Raw genomic sequence first — 16,079 nt, 5'->3', positions numbered from 1 at the left:
GAAAGACATATCAACCACTGGAATAAAACAAATGTGTGTGTCCGGTTCCGCCTTGTAATCTAGCTCATCTTGCTAAATTAATTAAAAAAACAGGCTGTTTTCATGTAGTTTGTAGGTTGGCCTAAAATGAAGAGGAATGCATTTAAATGATGATCTAAAGGAATATATTTCTGATTCAAGTATCTGTTTTGCAGTGTAATATTCAATTCCATTTTTTTGTGTAAAATATGAGCATCCTCTGGCAATATCAAATAAACCTTCTAAAAACTATACATTTGCAAGGAGGTATTGATTTTATCTTCTACCCTACTCCGAGGGAAACGAAATCACACTGAATCAATGGTGGAACTGTCTGGGTGAAAGTGCAGATAACAGCAGAAAGGAAGAGAAATCAATATCGTAGACTATTTGTGCATTTCCCCTCACAGGTCTCTCATAGGCTGCATGTGTGGCTGAAAAGAACAACAATGGACCATCTATACACATCAGTTTATTGACATTTGAGACTTTATTGACCGACTGAAGGGATAAAAACAGACTGCATGTCATTGTTCCAGGGACATGTTTTCTCAGTTCAAGGACAAGCAGAGTTATCTTTAAAGCACCAAAGTATAAACACTATGTTTAGGGGTTTATCTGCTTTATTAGTTTAAATTTGCAATTACTTTGTTATAAATTGGGCCTAAATGACCTGGCCCACATCTGAAGCCTCTTACTATATTATACAGCTCTGGAAGAAATTAAGAGTCCACTTCAAGATAATAATTGTCTCAGATTTTACTATTTGTAATTATGTTTTTCAATGGTTTTCATATAATGAAAGAGTATTTGCGTTTTAAATGTTCATATCCCAGGGTGCCCTAACTCTTGGGAACTGCTGCTCTAAACTACTGACATTTCTCCCCAAATCTCAAATTCAACACACAATGTCATGGCTTCCATATGGTAGATGTAAGACATTTCTGGAGTGGTCTCTTTCCTTTTTTACTGGAGCTGTATTACTCATTTGTCAGTGTCTGTTGGCTCCCACAGTTCTTTGAAGACACTTCTTGGATTTCAGGCTGATGATCCATTAAACCAGTGTTTGCTGCTGTGAGGAGAGAACAGGAGGACTCGAGGCGGATGTGGCTCATCGCTTCAGGAAGTTATTGGTAATTATGAAATGACATCACCACAGTTTTCTTCATGGCTTTGTTTGGTGCGTGTCCTGGCCACGCCCCCGCACCGCCACGCACATAAAGCAGCCAGGCGGAGTGTGCGCGCACCAGTTGAACTCCGGCCGGCGCAGACAACAGGTGCAGCCTCCCTCCGCCGCGCTGCAGGATAATGCCCACAGAGCGCCGCACGTCGCTTGGCGCACAGCTTCCTCATCTGCACTTTGGACACTTGCACGTTTTTATATCCTGATCACTTCCACGCTCAAAATGCCTTTTCCGCCCATCAGCCTCCCCCAGCGGATCTCCTCTCCTGGCAGGGATCTGTTCGGGAAAAAGAAAGCCAACGCAGTGCCTCCTCAGACTGAGCTCACCAGCAAATCCGGCGCAGACAGAGGGGGGTCGGATAAGGAGAAGCAGTCCAGCTCCTGGACCTCGGCGAACATTAGAAACTTGGGGCGGAAAGCCCAGCAGGACAAGAGTAAAAGCCAAGCTCAGAAGCCCAGTGCCGGTCAGGAGACTCAGGTAAAGTGCTCCTGGCTGTCTGTGCCCAAACCTCAGGACGCATCCGAAGGAGTCAGGCGCTCCAGCTCCATGGACTCCGCCAGACAGCTCCACGGGAAAGACGAAGCGAAGAAGGAGATTCAGTTTACCCTCAGTCTCACCCCAGAAGCCATCCTCGTCATCCAAAAGCGCAACCTGGAGAAGCAGATGATGGCGAAGCAGCAGAAGTGCTGCGCCTCCACGGACTTCAGGCACAGACGGGTATTCCCGTCCAAAAAGGCACACGGCCCGTCCAAGGGCTGCGCGCCGGTCGCCAAGGCGGAGAGCTCCGATCAGGACATCACCGCCATCGTGAAAATCTCTCTGTTGAATGATCAGTACAAGTACGACGATGTGGAGTACGAGGAGGAGGACGGAGACGTGGATGAGACGGTTGTCAGGAAATGTAAAGAGTGGCTGAAAGGCGTCGAGAACGCGGCCTCTCTGGGAAAAGTCGAGAAACTTTCTGCACTGCCGCACCTTAAAGGCTGCTGACACCTGACGTTTGATTCACATTTCAGTGCTGAACTCAGTGAGGAGATGATGGAGAAATGTGTGCACTGATGGAGGCCTGCTGCTGTGGCATCTTAAAGTTGATATTTGTATACTGGACGTTTGTGGATAAGGGGGGCGGGGGACATACCTGTCTCCAAAGGAATGTCCTCCCGTCTGACTTATATCCTATAAACGATGTCACTACCTGAAAAGAATGAGTGGTGTTAAAGAAAGTAGAAATGGAAAAGTGGAATACATTGGATATATTAAATCTTATTTGCAGCCTGACTCACCCAACAGTGTTGGTTATGATTCACATGGACGTTGCTTTGATGCCTACTCAATGTTCTGTTGAAGTTTGAATTACACCTTCATATTCTTGTCCTTTGCACATGGTTTTTGTTTTCAGTGGGGCGCCTGTGAATTTTCAGTTTGTGTGAAAAGGGGAGACGCAAAACCGTCCCTTTGTGTTGGGGGAACAATAAGCTGTCAACAAGAGCTTTATATGCGCCTGGTGCTGCTGAAACCAAACTGGACTGTTTGATTTTGTTCCTCTGGTAAGAGGGTGTTATCCTTTGTAGGGATTTATCAGTCATGTACAGTATTTAATATTTACTAAATATTTGTACTGTCAAAACGTTTTCTCAGCTGATGATTTTATGCTGTTTTAAGTAAAAAAAACTTTTTTTTAATTACACATGTCCCAGAGCCTTTTAAATCCTTTCCTGATTCATGCTGTGCTGCCTCTGAACTAATTCTGTTACATGATGATGGTGATTTGCAGTCATTCCGATTTCTTTTACACATCCGGCCAGTTCCCAGACAATGTTTTAAAGGCTCTTTGTTGCCACTGTTGCTACCTGAGGCCATGTGGGCATTAGTGCTCTAAGCTTCTTAGATTTCCTGTTAAGCACGGTTGATCAGTGTGGCCTACACTGTATGGTCCAGGTGCATGATCCCTTCAGGAAATGACCTCCAGCCTGCTTTTCTTTTGTCATATTAAAACAAAACATTGAAGGCAGCTACATGAGGTAATAGGGTTGGTACCAAAAATGTGCCAGAACTCCATGATTCACAGTAGAGGTGTTCTAATGTGTTCTCACAGAGATCATCCAGACATTCTCCCAAGGGGTTGTATTTGTGAACACAAATGTCAGAGTGAGGGCCTGCAGACATTCTGCAGTATTTCTCCGGCCAGTCCCTTCTGGTAAAAAGTCTGCTGGAAGTCAGAAGGAGCCGATTGTAGAACACAACCAGGAGATCCTCCACAGGATTGAGCGCAAGCGAGTGGGTGTGTTGATGCCATTTCTAACACGCGAACAATGCAAACTACAGTTACCGCACTACGGTTGTATGCCTCCGCCAACCAGTACAATGTATGTGTACACTGCATACTTTTTTTTTTTCCAGATTCACATAAGATCACCACCGAAACCTAATCACTTTAGCTCTGAGTCCAAGTGACAACTGATCAAAAGTGGAAGAAATTCTTGCAGTGTTGAGATATCACAATCAAGAGGCCTAAAACATGTTTTTTGTGGCTCCTTAGACCTTTGACCACCAAAATTAAATCAGTGAATCGAGCCAGATGTAATTAAATTCCCTATGATATAATGCATTTTCCAAATATATCATATTCATAGTCAAGAGTCCAAGTGAACATTTGTACCAATTTTTAAGACATTCCCTCCAGCTGATCTTAAGATATCATGTCCAATAAAAACATAAACGCACAATGTGAGGCCACCTTGACCTTTGACCAAAATCTAATCACATCATCCTTGAGTCCAAGTGAATACTACCATTGTGTTCACGAGAATGAGAACAAACAAAAAGAAAACAAATATCACGAGATATACACGAAGAAGACATCAACGAAGATGTCAAGAGTTTGTGGAGAATCGAGCCGATGCCAGAGTTGATCTCCAGAATGGAGTTTATTCAATATATCCTGCCTCTGCCTGCTGCACCAACCGTCACTTGAACTGTCTAGACATTTCTGTGCTGTTGTGAACGGGTCCTAACGGAGAATCTCCGGTTGCATTGCTCGTATGTGAAAATGAACCTCTGCAGAACGTCTGGACCCAGCTCTCCAGACTTCCTCCGGAGGTCATGTCTGAAAACATTGTTTCCATACTCATGTGGTTCAGGGGAATATTTCTATGCAGGTTCAATTCAGGGCTTACAAACCAGTAAAAGACTATTTTAAGTAAAATGCCTCCTTCAATAGAACAAACTAAGTGAAATGAAGTGATAAAGACGCTGCTGGCCTTTTTGTTGCTGCCCTCACTTTACTGCACTGATCATTAAACCACTCAAGGGAAACTCTACAATCACATGAAAGCCTTGGACCCAAATTCAGGCTTCAGTCAGGGTCACAAACACAATTAAATGTGTTTTTACAGTGTGGACGTTCCCTGCAATAAGCTCTAACTCTGTACGTATTGTTCTCTGTCACTTGGAAACCAGAGTTGTGGTTTACTTTAACAGCTCGGACAGACGAGTGTGACAACAGTGCAGTGCATTTGACAATCTTGCTCGCTCGTGACTGGTAAGCTGTTTTTGAACGTTTACTTCTTATACACTCAGGCAACGTTGTCGTTTGATGTTTTGTTATTTGATGCCTGATGATTATTTCTGTTATAGAGAGAAAATCCTGATTTCTCTAAAGGTCTTGATTTGTCATGAGATCTGTGAAAGACCTTCACCAGTCACACACGCTCCCCTCGACTTTGGATGAACACTTATTTCCTGTTGGTGTCAGAAAGGTATTTTTGAATAACCCACATTTCAGCCCTTTCACATTTTGTTCTCCTATTCTACATTTTATTCAGAAACAGAAACAAATTGAATTATAAATCAGGTGTCAAACATGTGTCCTGGTACAACCTTCCTGCAGGATCTCTCCATCTACAATACAGCATCATGTCCTGACTCAATATTCCCACTCTCTCGCACAAACTGCTTTTATTGTCGCATGTGGCAGACTGAGATCACGGCTGAGCCCGTACAGTATGTACCAAGACCCGTTCAGTTCTCCGTGCCTCCCTGATGATGACAATCATCCACTCGCTCGATGACTGAAAGTTGTGTAATCCTCGTCTATTGTGTCATTTCAGTTGTGGCCTTGTTTATGTGCCTCACTCTGGTATTCATTACTATCTGATTTAAGCCTGAAGCCAAGCTACTCATGAATATCCTGCATTACTGGGTCTGGGTATTGAGTAAGCTCAAATACTCATTTAATTGGAAAAGTATAATTCAAAGAAGCAGGAACTGGCCATAGTTAAGACGTCAGTAGAAAGTAGAAACACTTTGTCATTGTGCCTTTGTAATATTGTTGTATTTTTGTTTCTCTTTTGTTCCTTTCTCTTTACACCCACATCTCATGTCTTTTTTGTCTAACTCCCTAAAGAGGCGTGAAAAGGATATGTCTGCAGGCTTGTGTCCACCTCACTGCAGTGTCATGATCCATGTCTGGAGGAGTGACGTGCTACAGCATTATCCTCCACTGACTTACGGTGGCAGGGAGGCGCAGATGGATGCTGCCTTGAGCCCGTCACTGACACTTTGCACAGAACAGCAGAGGGAGAGTAAAAAGATATGCAGGTTCTCTTCTCTGCGCCACCACAGCATCACTGTGGCAACGTAAACTGATAAATCCTGTGTGTCCAGCAGCTTTTGTGAGAAAAGACACAATAGACACTTCCTGAACAGACTCGGCCCATAAACTCTGGTAATGTGGTCATTCATTGGCGGCCTGTTAGGAAGGAGACATTTCCCAGGGACAGGGCGGCCTCAGAGTGGATCCAGATCAGAGAGTACAGTCCTCCCATAAAAGCTCAAGCATGTTTTATTCTCCATTTTAAAGCAAGCGTGCAGCACAGGGGTTTCTGAAGTTAATCAGCTTGGGCATCATGTTACTCCCATAAGTCTTGTTCTTTTGTAACATGCTTCACATTTTCTCTTTGCTGGGATACATCTACCTCAAGATGTAGACGTGAAATCTGTCCCTGAAAGTCCCCTCTGTAATATCCTCATGGTGTCAGTCTTCATCGTACTGAGATTACAGACACTCAATATAAAGCAGAAAAAAAAGGTGAGGGATTTGTAAGAGAGGAGGTGGTTTTTATTAATCCTGCGTACTTCCTTCTCAGCCTCTTTTTTTTAAGCATTGCAGGAACACACAGTCAGGCTGTTGTGTGGGAGGATGCTCTCGGCAGACGAGCAGGATTACCAGAAATGCATTCTTTTTTTAATCTTCTAAGGCGGGCTGACTGATTCACTCCAACACCAGCTCAACTATTTTTTTTTTTCCACTGTTGATAGGGAGAGGATGAGGAGAGAGTTGATCCCTGGAGGAGGAAGAAGGGGAGGCAGGACAGCAGTTTAGACCCAGAGGCCAGGATCCGGCGTCAGGCTCAGTTGGAGCAGGTTGATACCTGTTGTACTTGTACTAACACGAAGAAACAATAACACAATCAATAATGTGATCATGTCATTACTAGTAATCAATACTGACACTCTGCTCTCTGCATTCACACTTAGTTCACACACTTCCTTTCAGCTGATTTCCCTTCAGTGCCTTCATTGTCTCTTTTCTTTTTTATCCTCCAGCGCCACCTAGAGACATACAGGAACATGCACCATCTCAGAGATGCTCTGTATCGTCGCTATGCTTCTCTGCTCAAAGACAAGGTCCACTCACAGAGAGAGCTGCTGCAGCAGAGAGAGAGGAAGCTTAGAGAAAAGTCAGAGAACGAGACAAAGCAGGTAAATCATTAGAAAATCTTTATTCATGTCTTGTGCAGAGCCTGACATTCACATATAAAGGTTTCAAATGAAAAGTAAATTGTTATAATCTAGAGTCATATATTTGTCTCCAGTTTATTATGCGTACAAAAAGTTATTGCACCATAATAAAAGTAAAAATAAAAGCAGTGTAGTTTAAATTACCAGGACCAGGGTTCTGTGTTTAAATTATTTTGGGTTATTTTATTTAACAATAAGTTCATGTAGAAATATGAACTATAAGAGTGCAATATAAAATAAGTACGATTTGGACACAAGGCCCAGAAAAGATTAGAAAGGCACTCAGTGCAGACCGTACCATATCATCTGAAACTTGATCAAGCTGCACCAAATTTTATAGCATTTTATATCATTCACCTCGTCATCTAGATCCATGAATGATTCCCTGAGAAATCAGCGAAAATGTTGAAAAACACCCACATCTCACCTGTGAAAGTTGTAAAAATATATTCTTGATCTTTCCCCTGACCTTGATCCACACCCAAATCCCAGGAATTCTTCCCTGACCCATATCCACATCCTTCCTCCAGGTTTTGTGGCAATCTGTACAGGGGTGGAAACATAGCCTCCTTTAATTGATTGCATTTCTAAATTTGCAAAATCTCTGCAACATTTTCAAACCAACAAAAAATATTAAACCCATCTGATATACATAAGTTAGAGATTTCTCTCTTGGTTGGTTATCCAGTCTTTACACTTTACACCAGGGGTCAGTAAATGTTCACACATCAGGAGGATGGACGGGGGGGGGGGGGGGGGGGGGGGGGGGGGGGGGGGGGGGGTTTCTTCATCCTAGAGTAGATGCATCTTCCCATCAATAACAGAGGGCTGGCAGGCTTATAGGAGCTTGTATAATTACTCACATGGCATAAAAAATTACTCACACACAAAAGTATGTGTTATGTGAACTACACGAGGTCAGGGATGTAGTTAAGGCGCTACACAAACACACAATAAACAGTGGACCGCTTCATTTATAGCTGAATGAAAATACTGTACTGCATTGTTGTCATTACCCAAAGGCCACCGGCGCAGGATTTATGTCAGACTGTCACTAGTCAGTATGATAAAACAATATTTTTATTGGAATTCAATGCGGAGCTCGATTCATTGAGTAAATAAGGCTTCACTTCATCAGATCACGATGCTGAAACCAAACAACCCAGCACAGTTTACTCTCTTTTCTTCATGTGTCGACAGTTTTAAATGTAACATGGTAATTTCTCATTTAAATATCGACACCAACCCTGATTTTCAAGGCTGACTTTTTTGAAATCCCGAATTTTGATGTTTCAATTTCTGGACCAAACATTATGGAAAACATTTTATGATACGTCCACTTTGTCTCCTCAGAAGCACCTGTCCATCAATAGATATGCGAGGGATTTTTCTTTTCTGATGTCTCCATTTCTAAAATCGAATTTTGGCCTGACTTGAAGTTTTCTTGTGCATAGTTCTCCTTCCGCTGTGATTGACTTTTTTATGTCTCTGTCCTAAGTGGGTGTGAAAAGAGCAATAAGCTTCAGAAGGTTACTGCGTGGGGGGGGTATAACATGAGAGAGATCCTGTCTTATCTTCCTCTCCTATAAAAGCTGAGCTCCTTCAGGAGGATCTAATTGTCCCCTCTAATGACTTGCACTTGGGGCAGGGGGGGGGGATAAAGACACAGCACAATAAAGGACTTTAGAGACCCTCCACTTGGAATCCTTTGCGTCAAGTTATTGAGCAAATTTCCTGAACTCAATTGGAGAGGCTCTGTCACATGACGTGGCAGTGAGGCAGGGCCAAAGTAACAACACCTGCTGGGGCCTAATTGGTCCTTGCTGCAGTTGAATGACTTCCTGTGGCTGCGTGTTTACTCCTCATTTGTTGTGTGTGCTCTGGTTCCCAGCCCCTGAAACAAGGGAGGCTCACTTTAAGATCTCCATTCCCTCATTTCCCGTCTCTGAAAGTCTGTCTGCCGCCGTCTCTTCTCCGCTCAGAAACAAAAGAAGCTGACCTTCTCCAAGCTGCAGCACAATGACTCGTATCTCAGGTCTCTCCCCAAAACCAGCTACTACCAGGTAGATCACTGAAAGTGTGATAACACCAAAAACAAAATGTGACACTTGACTCTTTATTTATGTTTCATTCCTCATTATAACATCCACTGTTTTCTGAGATCTTTGACCTGCAGACGCAGTTAGTGGAGCGTGGTAGTCTGAGAACCCACCATGAGTTGGAGGCCTTTTACACGTGCATCAAGTATAACAGTCACCCATCACAGCTACAGAGAAGTCTGCAGGATGTGAGGAAAAAGAGTTAAGTTTCTGCTCCATTAACAAAACTTTAGATCGTCTTCTTAGATCTACTGTACGTGGAAAGACTATACATTTGACGTTACGATGTTGTAATGTTGACAGTGCTGGAAAGCAGGTCTGCAGCTGATTTGACGTCCCAAAGCAAGACGTCAGAAAAACACCCGTCCACTGCTGAGGATAGAGAAGCGGAGGATGACGTCTGCTGTCCCAGGTTGTGTTTATCTATGCTTCAATTAGTCTGCATTTGTTTGAACCACATTCAGTATGGACCATTATGATTATTTATAATTTTTCCTCCTGCAAAACTTATTTCAGTGGCTGCTTTTATCAAGTAGGTCCACAAAATAATTGGAGCTCCAACCATCAAAACATTTTTCTCTGTTCCTTCACATGAACCCATACATACATGGTTTTTGAGGAGGTTAAATGTTCGTCAGTGTTAAACAGATGTAATGAAGGCTTATAGTATATTCACGATATTTGAGGATCTATAGTAGATCTGGGGTTTTACATTTCAAAGGTTTAGGTTTCTAGAGATGGTACTCAGCTGCAGAGGCCTCTGGTCTCAACTCTGGATCTTTGTTTGCGCTGCCTTCAAGTGCAAACACAGACTCCACATGGAGGCTTGTTTAGCACGGACCCTTCTGCAGGAGAGAGCTGAGTACTCACGCAGAAGTGAGATAGCCAAACACCGATCTGACCTCTGTGCTGCGGAGCCTTGTCCCCTCCTCGGACAGTCTGCTCCGACTCTCGCAAACATCATCTGGGGGGGAAATGTCGTAATTATGTCCACTACAACAAAGATATAGCAATTGGGCCAGTGGTGTCACTTCATGCCAGCACCGTGAGCAGATGTTGAAATGTTTGGAGAGTTTCTTCTCTTTTAAAGCTTTATGGGCTTCCAGGCAAACAGAGCTCCATTTACTGAGAGTGGAGAGATAATGTGAGAGCCTGTTTGTGGTTCCACTCATCATTAGTTATATGCTTTAAGTATTCTACCTGCTATAAAATAATATTATTCAGCTTTAGGACCTTTATTGAAGATAAAACTTTAGCTGCTGCGTAACTGGCATTGTCTTTTAGTACATACACTTAAAAAAAATACAAATGTCCATCAAGAATACAACTGATGGACTGATCCAGCTCAATTTAAAAAAATCTACTGATATTTCAACTTCCCACCGAGCTTGAAACTTAGCTTTCAGCACTATCTCAAATTCAAACTTCAACTTATTTCAGCTCTTCTATTTTTACCTGCTATTTCAGCTGAATTTCACTTTAAATCCCATTTCAAGTGTCCCACAATTTAAACTATTTTAGATGTCTTGAATCTTCAATAAACCCTCTTTTCCATATATAATGTTTTTTAGTTAAAGAGCCAGAAACAATGATTAAGATATATTTTACCAAAGTAATTTTTTTCCTATATGGCTATTAAGTTTAGGCAAAGTTTAAAATACACAATTCACAATTATTCTGAAGCCATTTTTTGTTTGAATGAAATTAAACTCCAAATTAGTTTATCAGATCCGCTGTTTGCACCTGTTCTCCTCCGTCTCCGTGTCCTTTGTGTTTACATGCTGTGAATGTATAACAGAACAGTGTCATACTGTTAATTAGGGCTGAACTGTGTTTAGTAGGAGCCTGTATGATGTTAGAGCGAGGCTGCCACTGTGAAGCTGCACACTGGCTTGGGGACATTAGGAGCTTGGTAAGAAGGCGAGTGAAGACCTGTGCCGACAAGTCTTCCATCAGTGTGAAATCTCACCACTCCACAGACAAACATGGAGACAGCAGCTCACCCCTCCACCCACCACACACCCAGCCCTCCTGTGCCATGAACGCATTCCCCGTGTCCATGAGAAATACCCAAAATAAAAGCAATTAGAGCTGAAGCCAAATATGGAGTTGGAAAAATCCTCTGTTATATTCTTTATAAATAATGAGCAAATTTCTCCAATCTGTCCTGTTTGAGGCTATTTATACGCTTATTATTAGCTGCTGTGATTTATTGGAAAGTGAAGGCTGTAATTCTCTATATTTGTGGCCATCTGGTCATACTCTCGTCAACATGTTGAATTTCACAAGTAAGCAGTACAGATCAGCAAAATTAAATTTACCAGAACATACCACGTCTATTACTATAAATTGACCTCAATGAGTGGAAAACGTACATAAGACAGTGCTGGTGCTGCCGCTTCTTATTTTGCAGGAACCTGCAAGGCAACATTTTTAAAGAGTAATTGGAGTTTTTCACATTCAAGCTTCGACAGCGCCACCTGTCAACACATCAGCACTAATAGTGTGCATGTATGAGTGCACAGGTTCTCATCCTCATTCCTCCACCTGCATCCTGCACAGCACATGGGGTTTGTATAGATCTGCTACCTGCTGCACTGTCCTGTGAGTAAACGCTGCCTTGCTCAGGAAACCTCCCTGCAGCCAGTTTGCACCCAGCAGACAAAGTGTGTTGTCACCCGAGTGTGCAGTGTTATCGGGTGTGAGCAGCACCACAATATGGCTGCTCCTGTGAAGTAGCACACCGTTAGGAATATATTAACAAGCCGACATTTTGTGTGCAGGTCACATATCAAGGCAGCAAGAAAGCTGATAAAAAGGTTTTTACACATTTGTGAAGGCATGATGCACGTTTCTTTTGAGACTAACTCATTACAAGTGTGTGTGCGTGTGTGTGCGTGCGTGTGTGTGCGTGCGTGCGTGTGTGTGTGTGCGTGTGCGTGCGTGTGTGTGTGTGTGCGTGTGCGTGCGTGCGTGTGTGTGTGTGTAGGTTGTTAGAGCAATGGTCTGGTCCAGGAGAGGGTTCGACTGAGCTGATCTCCGGTAGCAGCCAGGAGAAGGATGCAATTGAGCCAGTGTTTCCCAAGGTTGGTGTCAAAACTGCAGGGGCAGTAATCCCACTTATCAAGGCTGGTGAGAGGCAAACACACCTGGAGCAGTGTTCACTCATCTGCCTCTTTAAACCCACCCTGATCAGCAGTGACATGGATCAATGTGGAATTAAATGTATTTCCTTTGTATCAAGTTTAGCCTCCTTTCATTCTGCAATTTTGGTGGTGCAGTCATTTAAACTGTTGCTCTATACCTCTGTACCTCATCAGCTAGGGCCTTTTGTTTGAAATTTGCATGTGTGGGTTTTCTGACTTCCTTTTTCAGGCCAAAGACATATAGGGTGGGTTCATTGGAGACTTAACTTGCCTGTAGTGAAGTGAGTTTCTGCGTGTATGGTTGTTTGTCTCTCTGTGATGGACTGGAGGGTGACCTGGGTGTACCCAGCATCTCACCCAGTGTCAGCTGGGATTGGTTGTAGCCCCCATGACCCTCAAAGGATAAGACATAAGCTGTGTCTCAATTTAGGGGCCTCGTCCTTTGTCGGCAGCATTCGTAGACTGGCGAGACTTGACTGTCCCAGTTCGTAAGGCTCATCCAACTGCAGCCGACAAATGTGTCATCATTGGCAGCCGAGACTGACTCATGATTGGTTGAGCAAGTGTGATGGCAGGATCTGTATCCCGACTCCATCCCCCAATCTCTACTGCACAGACTCTGGTTCCAAATGCGCAGGATGGCAGAATTTCTATAAGGGATATTTTGGCTTCATTTCTGGATAGTGGGAAGAAGTGGAGACTTGTCGTCCCTCTTTATATCAGTCTATGGGAAAAGTGGTGTAGCATACATCAAATAAAGTTGGTACCACTCTTGTCTCAGCATCAGCAACCAGGTCTTAGCTTAGCATTTATTGCAAATCTTTACAACGATAGCAATGATGAGAGGCTGGAAAAGAAAAGTCAGATGAGAGATGAGGTTATGCTCAGGTGCTGAGCTGAGCATATACGGACAAGCACGCAGGACTCATTTTTCCTCTCACCTCTGTGTCAAATTGGGCCTGAGCAAACAGAGGATGAGCCTGGGTGGAGGGAGAGCAGGGGAAGGCAAACACTGGTCAGACAGGACTGGTAAAAACATTACTCACTGCAGCTTTTTAAGTTGACGTCTCAGATTCACCGCTGCCGGAGAGCCCTGTCATCTCTGTTGGGGTGTCAGTCCAACGTTCAGTCCAAGATTCCGGCTTTGAGTGTGTGTGAGGCACCTATAGTACGTACTGTACGTACGAGTTGGAATGTGGTGAAGTCAGAGGTACACAACCACCTTTCACTCATAACACATATTTCCTGAGCTTGTTATATTGTTCTGGTGTATTTTTATTTTCAACATATTACAATTTATTGCACTTTCATTATATGAGCGACAGGTTAATTGTCCTGACGCGGGCTGCAGCTTCACTCATTAGTTCCTGAAAGAATAAAGTTAAAAATAGAAAAAGATAGTTATATACAGCAACAAACCCCACCTTCTTTTTGATCTTTATAAAACAGCATCATTTGGGAAATTTAACTCATATGTTATTCAATTATATTGTATTTTTCCAGTTATTTAGGATTAATGCGATAAGTTACTGAGAACAAATTATAACAATAATGTTTGTTTTCATCCATGTACAACAAATTATGAAAAGTTCAAATAACTTCCAACTGTTTTCCTTTGGAAGTATAATGTGTTTTCAAGTTGAGATTTTGCAAATCCATCTACACTCATAAGTTATATTATCAGGCACATTATACCTTTGTGCCTCATAGTTTAACAAAACAAAGGCATAGCGTGTTATAAAAAACGGTAAGGAGGAACGTAAAGTGATTTGCATTGATCTGGATTGTATTGATCCATGATGGTCCTTTAATGTTTAAAAAGAAGCAGAGTGAACACATGCTTGAATGTGTTTACTTGACTTGCACCTGCATTTTACCCTTTGATGGAAAGGGGCAATGGGCTGGGAGATCTATAGCTACCATAGAGCAATAACATTAATTTACAATGCTGCAGTCTCACATCAGGAAGTGACCAAGTGTGACAGTTAGCGCTGGGTGGGGAGTTGGAGAAGTAGAGAAAGGCGCCAAACGCGACACTATGACTGTGGGAAATAACACTGGCTATGACACCTCGGACTTTTACACCAGTGTTTATCCCAGCGCATACCCAGGGGTGTCTCTTTTTAAATTACTTAATGATTAATGGACAAGGAAATGATAAATGAATGTAATATGTGCCACCTTTAGATGAAAGCCCCCACATTTGCAACTCTGCAGCCCAACATTATGAGGAACTTCCAAAGCAAGATGCCTGATCTGGTAGGTCAGCCGTCAATGTTACCTCTCTGTGTTTGTTTGCCTAACACATGACGACAATACTTTACTTTTTCTCAAACCAGACGATACCTGAGATTCCTGAGCAGAGCAGGAGAGCAGAGATTTATTTGAGACGACTGAGACAAATGCATCATCTTTGCTTGACCAACATGGCTTTTTCCCAAAGGTTGGTAATGTAGCAAAGTTCTACACTGAGATTTTAGCCCTTTTCTATGAGTTTGAATGAGATTTCTGAGTACTGTCAGTGAGGAGACAGAAGATCAGGAGCGTATTCAAAAGTCTTTTAACTGCTCTTTAAACTGAGTGGGGTTTGTTTTTCTCTGCTTGCTGTGAACTCTGGTCCAGACTGTTGGACAGAGAGAGAGACTCGCTGTGCTGGCAGGAGGAGCAAGACGTCCAAGATTTGGTTAGTAACACAAACCAGCCACAACACAACACAACACCACAGAGCGCTATGGAAGCTTACACATAGCTGTCACACACTATCTGCCATTTAATGTTTGTTGGGTTTTTTCTTTTTTTTTTGGGAAGCCGCCATGGAAACAGATCACACCAAATAGAATTACCTGCATACAGTGGTTATTTGTGAGCATGACGCTGATGCACCACATCACCACCTATCTGGATGTAAATGAGTTCATGTGTTCTTCCAAAGGTTCTTCCAGGTATTAACCCCAAACAAGGGAAGGCGAGCCAAACCAACCAGCCACCTCTCAGCTCCCTGAATCAGCCAAAAAGTGTCCAGAAACCTCCACAGCTGAACAGATTGACCTCATCCAGGTGCATGAAAAAAATATTCTGAACCTTATTTATTATTATTTTTTTAGTTTGTTTGTTGGAGACAAAGGAGTGATTCTCACATGACATTGTTCATTAGTGGGTGTTGTCTTGGCAGCCTCCATTGTTTTGAGACTGGTTTTGTACACAGCAGTGTGCTGCCGGAAAACACCTGATCCCTTATCCATTGAGGATGTGTGTCGACAATAGCACATACAGGTAAAATGATTTCTCACAGCGAGGTCATTTTTCTAAAGATTTGATTCTTTTTTTCCTATATACAGTATATTTTTCTTCTCTTCTTCTTAGATCCTCGACCCTGGGTTTAAACTGCGGAGGAACTACACAGAAAACACAGATAATTGAGGAAATCATGTTGTGGTTAACCCATATAACACACTTTTATACTGTCATACAAACATATTACTTAAATAGGCAACTATCTTATCTATCTATCTATCTATCTGTTTTTTATATTTTAATAATTCTTATGTCATCTCTTTAATTGGTTTTAGCACAAATTATACAGTAAAGACCTAATGCATGTGTGACTTTTCGGAAATAAAAGTATATTTTGCCATAACATACTATCTATGTATAAAATCATATTTTTCTTGTTGTAAGAAAAATCCCTGCTTTAATGTGTCTCAGTACCTAAAACAACTCAGTCACAATACATTTGAGAACCTTAAACAAACAGCAGTAAACGGTTTATTTGTTGGTGACCATTTAAAATTAGATTAAGATGTTGAGGACAGTGCATGCAGAGCCGCTCA

General features: G+C 42.5%; 2 protein-coding genes across 5 annotated transcripts; both read left to right on the top strand.

Annotated features, from left to right (window-relative positions):
- The first annotated feature begins 1,269 nt into the window (after nt 1-1,269).
- On the top strand, nt 1,270-2,887 carry prr18 (proline rich 18). The gene has a single exon (XM_020088455.2). The coding sequence runs from the start codon at nt 1,425-1,427 to the stop codon at nt 2,190-2,192; it is 768 nt and encodes a 255-aa protein (XP_019944014.1). The 5' UTR covers nt 1,270-1,424; the 3' UTR covers nt 2,193-2,887.
- A 2,793-nt stretch (nt 2,888-5,680) lies between these two features.
- Nucleotides 5,681-15,998, top strand: LOC109632024 (uncharacterized). 4 transcript variants are annotated; one of them, XM_069539082.1, is made up of 12 exons: nt 5,681-6,626; nt 6,810-6,965; nt 8,987-9,067; nt 9,166-9,304; nt 9,407-9,515; nt 12,093-12,189; nt 14,437-14,508; nt 14,589-14,692; nt 14,872-14,932; nt 15,182-15,306; nt 15,404-15,522; nt 15,613-15,998. In XM_069539082.1, exons 2-11 carry the CDS (start codon nt 6,834-6,836, stop codon nt 15,477-15,479), a joined length of 996 nt encoding a protein of 331 aa, XP_069395183.1. In that variant the 5' UTR covers nt 5,681-6,626; nt 6,810-6,833; the 3' UTR covers nt 15,480-15,522; nt 15,613-15,998. The 4 variants fall into 4 exon arrangements, with proteins under 4 accessions (XP_069395183.1, XP_069395186.1, XP_069395185.1 ...); XM_069539085.1 differs by having other exon boundaries at nt 5,686-6,626; nt 15,458-15,522; XM_069539084.1 differs by having other exon boundaries at nt 5,686-6,626; nt 15,455-15,522.
- Nucleotides 15,999-16,079: the final 81 nt, after the last annotated feature.

This window comes from Paralichthys olivaceus, chromosome 14, assembly GCF_024713975.1.
Source record: "Paralichthys olivaceus isolate ysfri-2021 chromosome 14, ASM2471397v2, whole genome shotgun sequence".
Lineage (NCBI taxonomy): Eukaryota > Metazoa > Chordata > Actinopteri > Pleuronectiformes > Paralichthyidae > Paralichthys > Paralichthys olivaceus.
The sequence above is the reverse complement of the archived record's forward strand: the minus strand, read 5'-3'. Positions and strand labels throughout refer to the sequence as shown.